The sequence below is a fragment of the Octopus bimaculoides genome, chromosome 23 (assembly GCF_046866305.1).
Source record: "Octopus bimaculoides isolate indiv1 chromosome 23, ASM4686630v1, whole genome shotgun sequence".
Classification (NCBI taxonomy): Eukaryota; Metazoa; Mollusca; class Cephalopoda; order Octopoda; family Octopodidae; genus Octopus; species Octopus bimaculoides.
In genome coordinates this window covers 31,813,208-31,820,707 of record NC_142950.1, presented here as the reverse complement: position 1 = coordinate 31,820,707, position 7,500 = coordinate 31,813,208, and the positions used below count along the sequence as shown (strand labels likewise).

The window sequence follows — 7,500 nt, the reverse complement described above, 5'->3', positions numbered from 1 at the left end:
TTTTTGTATTGTGTGAAGAATTCTAAATTGTCTGGTTTATTTATGGAACTTGGACTATGTTTCAAGTGAAGATTTACCCCCATTTTCATATCCACTTTTCCATGCTTGCATGGGTTTGAGGAAATTTATTGAGGTAGAACATTTTCATGGCTGGATGCCCATCCTGTCACCAACGCTCGCTTGTTTCCGATTAAGGTAATATTTACCCATGGTCAGATATGTTTTTGCAGAATATTGGAAATGAATGACATTGATTTATAACAATCATTTGATGTCAAAACAAGGAGACACAAATATACGCACATACACATACATATATATATAACTACATATATATTATGATTGACCGTTGACTGAACACTATTCAATTTTTTTTCTCCGTGTTTTTCTCCTTGTCTCCGTATTCTTTCTGTTGAAGAGCGTAGCTCGAAACGTCAAAGACTTTCCGTATTCCCGAGCGTCATACTAATATATACTTTTGTTATTTACACCACCTGTCCTCGTCTGTTGTTATTTTTTGTATATTCTCCCATATATATATATATATATATATATATATATAAATAACTACATCTATCTATCTATAACTCTCTTTCTCTCTCTCTCTCTCTCTCTCTCTCTCTCTCTCTCTATATATATATATATATATATATATATATATATATATATATATATATATATATATATGTATATATATGGGAGGAGCACTCCATCAGATATGATTAATGGAACAGCCTGCTCATGAAATTAATGTGCAAGTGGCTGAGCACTCCACAGACACATGTACCCCTAACGTAGTTTTTAGGGAGATTCAGCATGACACAGAGTGTGACAAGGCCGGCCCTTTGAAATACAGGTACTATTCATTTTTGCCAGCTGAATGGACTGGAGCAACGTGAAATAAAGTGTCTTGCTCAAGGACACAATGCATCGCCAGGAATTGAACTCACGACCTTATGATCGTGAGCTGAATGCCCTAACCACTAAGCCACGCACCTTCAGCCCAGAGTTATAGTAGGAGACACTTTGACAAAATTTATGGGAAAACTCAAATTCATTATCATCACCAGATGAAAATATTCCCTTCAAACCTTCCATACATTTAGACTAATTATTTAATGTATACAGAATATATTCATGTATTCATGCAAAAAATGTATGTATGTAGATGCATTCCCATGCATATATATACTCTATTATCAAGCAATAATATATCCAGTAACTTCTTGATATTTTTATCCTCATATCATTATCATTTTATTTTATTTAATTAATTTTATTTTATTTCTCGTTTCATTACTTTTTTTATTTTTATTTATTTGGTATTTACTTATTCCCATCCCCTCAGTTTTCTCTTCCATTTCCTTCGACTTCTTTACTAACGAAAAGGAAACAACTTAATTTCATTAAGAGTGTCACCCCCTACAACATAAATTCAGCAGACATGAACTCCGTTGATTTGTTTGTTTGTTTTTTACAATTTCCTTCCTTTTACTATTGAGTGAATCGTTTGATGAGACTTTATTTAATGTCTGAATTGAACAGAAAATTCATTGGAACATTATATTCTATGACATCCTTTATTATTTTATCATAAAAATACTTACACACACACACACACACACACACACACACACACACACACACATATGCACACACACATGTATATACATATATATATATAGAGAGAATTTAATGTGATCAATGCAATAATAGTATATATATGAATATAAAACTCAATGCCATCATAATTGTGTGTGTGTGTGTGTGTGTAACTTGATGTAATTATGATGATAAGTATATATGTATACACATATACACACACATTACACACTTTATATATATATATATATATATATATATATATATATATATATATATATATATATATATATATATATATATACATGCACACATACAAATGTACATGACATATGCGTGGTGGGGGTTATATATGTGTATATTTGTATATAGCTTTTGTGATTACAGTAAAAATAAATGTTAAAATGTTTCCTGTGTTCTCTGCTTGTATTTTTCCAGGAACATTACAAGAAAGATGATTTAACTGGTGAAGGGGATACCAGAGATTCTCCAATTCACAAGATCAAACCCTCTGAAGAGACCACACCTTACGGTGCCATACCAAACGGCAAACCAAACACAGGTGAGAGAAGGAGAAATAAAAACAATGAAAGTGTATTAACTCATTTGTGACCACACGTCTAATGAAATTCCGCATGACACAGCATGTGAAAATGCTGGCCCTCTGAAATACAGGCACAACTCATTTTCACCAGCTGAGTGGACTGGAGCAATCTGAAATAAAGTGTCTTGCTCAAGGACACAATGCACTGCTGGAATCAAACTCATGACCTTATGATTGTGAGCCAAATACTCTAACCACTAAGCTATGCACCTTTCTGTATTGTAGACAATATGGGTGTAAACACTCTACTAGGCCTGAATGATGTCACTAGATGACCATTAGACACATGTTCCTGCATCATTACACTTCATCAGCTAAGTATACAAAGTTGTCATTCATGGCCACTGAGAACTAGTTGCTCTTATATTAGAAGCTGTTTGCACATCAGCAAATTTACCACTTGCTTTTCTAATATAAACAACAAACAGCTCTTTGTGACTATGAAGGATGGCTCAGTATACATAGCTGATGAAGTGTAGCAACACAGAAATGCATGCATCCTGTGATGTGGTGTCGTCATTCGTGGCCTAGTGGTGTGTTTACATCCATATTGTCTAAAAGGAGAATTTCTTCTCTCAAGACAATTTGTGCAGCTTGTTGTCTTTTCATATCCGGATATAAAGGAACATGTTAAATATAATCGTACATAACTGTATTTCATGTAACATTGCTTAATGCACCTCTAATTAATTTATTCTAGCTTGACAAAGTTTTTAGCACATCAGCAAATATACCACTTGCTATTTTAATATAAGGGCAACCAGTTCTTGGTGGCCATGAACAACAGCTCTGTATACAAAACTGATGAAGTGTAACAATGCTGAAATGCATGCATCCTATGGTTTAGTGATGTTATTCCACACATGATGGTGCGTTTACACCCATAATTGCTATAAGGAGGATTTTTTCTCTGAAGACAGCTTCTGCGGCCTATTGTCATTTCCTGTCTGAATTTCACACAAACAGGTCGTATCTGACCATATTAACGTTGGTACCAGTTCTTCCTGTGCTCTTGACCACATTGGGCAACAAGTTGATGCCACTGCTTTCCTTTGGCTGTGATCTTCTCAACATCCACCCACATTACTATACATGATTATATTTTCCTAATATGCTTTATTTTACCCTCTATTTTCTATTTTATTTCTTAATTTTTTTTTTTTTTGTCAGATGATCCAGAATATGATGCTAAACATGCCAAGAAAATGGAAAAGGAACTGAAAAAGATGGAGAAAAGAGAAGCCGCTCTATCAGGAAAGATGGCCTTTCGTAGCACATCCAAGGGTACTTCTTTAGCTTCGAAACTTTCTCCAAAGACCCAACGCAAGAAGGACAAACTTTTAAGTGCCACCTCACAATTAAAGGTTAGTATATGGATGCACTTGCATATATATATATATATATATATATATATATATATGTATACATACATACATGCATGTATATGTGTGTATGTATATATACATACATATACGTGTGTATATATATATACATACATATATGTGTATATATATATACATACATATATGTGTATATATACATACATATATATACATGTGTGTATGTATATATATATATATATATATATATCTTTTTTCTGGTTTGTATAGTTATTTCATATATTTCTTCATTAAAAGTAAAACATGTTTACATCTGTTAGTGTTAGCGTAGATCCATTTAGCCTGGCAAATATTTAAACTTCAATGACATCGTTTTGGATGTGGAGATGTTCCACTATTACTATCAAATGAAAATTATTAAATACTAATTAGTAGATGGTGGTGGTGATGGTATCAATAATAATAATAATTCTTCCTTTTTGGGCCACAAGGGCCACAAAAACATCTAGGACCATACAAAGACAAAGGACTATGTCAATTTGCATCGAAATATGTAAGCAATAAAAATAATAACAATTTAGTAGAAAAATCTTAAACAAATTCCCCAGTAGTGGGGAAAATGCCACCCAGGAGCAGTCAAGGAGCTCCTCAGATTAGAGTAGGCCATCTTAGCCACATTCACTCACCTTTCAAAACTTTACTGAGACACAGCATATCCGTCTCAACCCTTATCTTCCTTTCCAAATGGAATCTAAATCCATTTCAAATGGATTTAATTCTACTGCACAAGTGCTCTACTGAGATAAGTGCAGGCCCAGATTTGTGTATAGGTCTGTATCAGCCATGGCCCTCTGAGTCGTGGAGTTAGAGCTTTCAGGTATCTCTTCCAGAACCAGTCATCATCACACTTTCCAGCTGGATCCCCAAACATGCCCCTGGGCTCTCGCTGGTTAGTTCAGCTTGAAGAATCTGTCCTGTAATTCTTTTCTGCAAAATTCTAATCACATGTCTGCAGTACTAGAACTGTGATTTCTCAATGCAGAGAAGTAATGGCTCAATCTGGAGAAACTCCATGAAATAGATATCATCCAACCATCTAATTTTTTCACAACCGTCGGAGTGCGAAGCGGTCCTCAAAAACGCATGTTCGTGAGACGGTTGTGATGTGTAAACAGTTTTAAGTAGGAACTGGAAAGGGAAATCTGAACATGCACTGTGCATGTGCACACTGAATTCGTAAAATGGAAGAGAAGAATAAAACAAGTTATGTGATGGTCTGCATGCCACGTCTAACACCACCACCATGCAGCTTTACTGCAATTTTCTTGTTGATCTACCTGCTAGGTTTCCTGCAAGTTGGCCCAGATTGAAGAATCTATCTTCCAGTTCTTTTTTGTGACATTCTAATCACATTCCATAATACTGGAGCTGCAACATCTCAATGCAGAGAAATAGCAGCTTGACCTGGAGAGACTTCCTGACCTCTGAGCTACATACTCAATCAAACACCATTACTTGAGAAATCCTTCAAAGAAACCTCATTTTGTCTATTTGTAGTCACAATCATACTCTTTCAGTCATTACCCAACATTTATGACCAAAAGTGAAGAAAGGCACAAAAAACGAAATTGGCTTTTTTGACCAACATCTCTTCTAAGAATTGAATGCTGGAACTTGATATCCTTGGTTTTAAATCCTTTTACAACCAATCTTCCCTTCAATTCAAACATACCTACATGATCAGTAATATGGTATTTTTCAGATATACTACTCTTACCTCTTCTTGATCCTTTGTCCTTGATGTCATACTTTTACAAAAACAATGTCATTGCTATCAATAATACATCTTTGATTTTAAGTATTTGCCTTTAGCTGCATGTTTTTTTTGTTGTCCTTCTTCTTTACTAGGTATATCGATTTTATTATATAATTCTTTAATAAAATTTGTTTTGTGAAAAGAGGTTTTTGGTGCCAGATTTAGAGATTCCCCTATATTTAACTGTGATTGATGTTATGAATATTAACACGACTTATGGGTGCAGAAACATACATATATGTATGTGTGTAGATGTGTCATTTGTAATTATGCATGTGTCTACACACACACATACACACACAAAGGTGAAATTCCAATTCTATTATAATGGACTCTAATATAGGTACGTCATCATCATCATCATAATTTAACATCCGTTGTCCATGCTGGCATGGGCTGGACGGTTTGACCAGGACTTGTAAGCTGGCAGGCTGCACCAGACTCCAGTCTGATATGGCATGGTTTTCTATGGCTGGATGCCCTTCCTAACGCCAACCAGTCTGAGAGTGTAATGGGTGCTTTTATGTGCCACTGGCATGGGTGCCATTTGCGTGACACCAGTATCTGCCACGACTGTGATTTTGCTCGGCTTGATAGGTCTTCTTCTCAAGCATGACATAATGCTAAAGGTCTCGGTCATTCGTCATTGCCTCTGTGGGACCCAACACTCGAAAGGTATACATGTATGTATGTACATATGTATACATGCACGTATGTATGTATATATGTATGCATCTATCTACATATATATGCATTTATATACATATATATGTATGTATACATGTATGCATTTACTCCAACCATACCTGTCTTTAACTATGTAACTGGACAACATATACTTGCCCATATTTATACAAAAAGTCACAACATTCATATGAAGTTGTCTTGCTTATATGAAAGTCATGGAAAAAACCCACAGTTTTTCTCCAGTTGATAAATCATCCATTCCCTGTGTGTCTTCAAAACAAAGAATAAAAATTCCTGGCATGAAAAACAGGCAAGAGCTAACCTCAGGAAGGGCATCTGGCAGTAAAACAATTCCTCAATTACTCGTCTAACCCATACTGGCATGGAAAAGCGGATGTAAAAAAAAAAAACCAACAAAAATATAATCGATTTTGTTTTTATTTTTAGACTCAAGCTTATTTTATAATTTTTTTTCCTTTTCTCTATATTTTTATTTTACTAATTCTATCCAGAAAATTTGAGAATGCATTTTATCCACTTACGTAAAATACAAAATTTTCGAAATTTAATTCTAAAGCATTCCTCATAAATAAATAGTCCCTGAACAGTTCTTTATGCTGGCACCAGACTCGTCTACATTTTTTTTCCTCTTTGTTATAAAACTGTAACTTACTACATAAACACATTTAAACCGAAAGCTACTTTATTTTCGAAGTAGGGTTACAAAGATTCGTTATAAATATCTAACTTCTTTTCCAGCAGCTTTTATATACTTTCATACTCAAGAAGAAAAAAAAAAAACCACCATAAACTGTTTATATATTTTATGTGTTCAGTAAAGTTGTTAGCTATATGTATATATTTACCAAGTCCGAAAGTTTGAAATGAGAGTAATCTCCCTTAGACTCTTGCTTGATTTAACTCCCTTGCTTTTATTGATTTCTTTCTTTTTCGTTTTTTTTTTTTTTTAATGGCATGAAAGCATAGCTTTTAGTTCTTCCTTTAGAAATTGTTAATGTTATTAGAATTAACTGTGCTTTCGTAAAGCGTTAGTCTATATCAACAACATCAGATATGAATTATCTAAACATAATTGTGTGTATGTGTATAAATGTGTGTGTATATAACTTATGCATGTATGTATATATTTAGATGTGAGTGTGTGTGTGTTTGTGTGTAGAGTGTTTGAAGTGATGTACAGATATTGTATATTAAGAAGAAGGAGACAGTCGGAACTTTGAATAATTCTTTACTAGCGCTTTCGTCCGTTTAGTCGAACTCTTCAAAATAACTTGAAGAGTTCAACTGAACAGACGAAAGCACTAGTAAAGAATTATCCAAAATTCTGACTGCTTCTGTTCTTTATATATATATATATATATATATATATATATATATATATATATATGTGTGTGTGTGTGTGTGTGTATATATATATATATATGTATATA

The 7,500-nt window shown here is 34.0% G+C and overlaps 1 protein-coding gene across 15 annotated transcripts in view; it reads left to right on the top strand.

Moving 5' to 3' along the window:
• LOC106870412 (otoferlin) overlaps positions 1–7,500 on the top strand; it is a 532,367-nt gene that overhangs the window by 264,247 nt on the left and 260,620 nt on the right. For all 15 annotated transcript variants that reach the window (XM_089340507.1, XM_089340505.1, XM_089340502.1 and 12 more), the window contains 2 exons: positions 2,041–2,164; positions 3,377–3,570. In XM_089340507.1, coding sequence (XP_089196633.1) covers positions 2,041–2,164; positions 3,377–3,570 — 318 coding nt within the window. The remainder of the gene's footprint in view (positions 1–2,040; positions 2,165–3,376; positions 3,571–7,500) is intronic.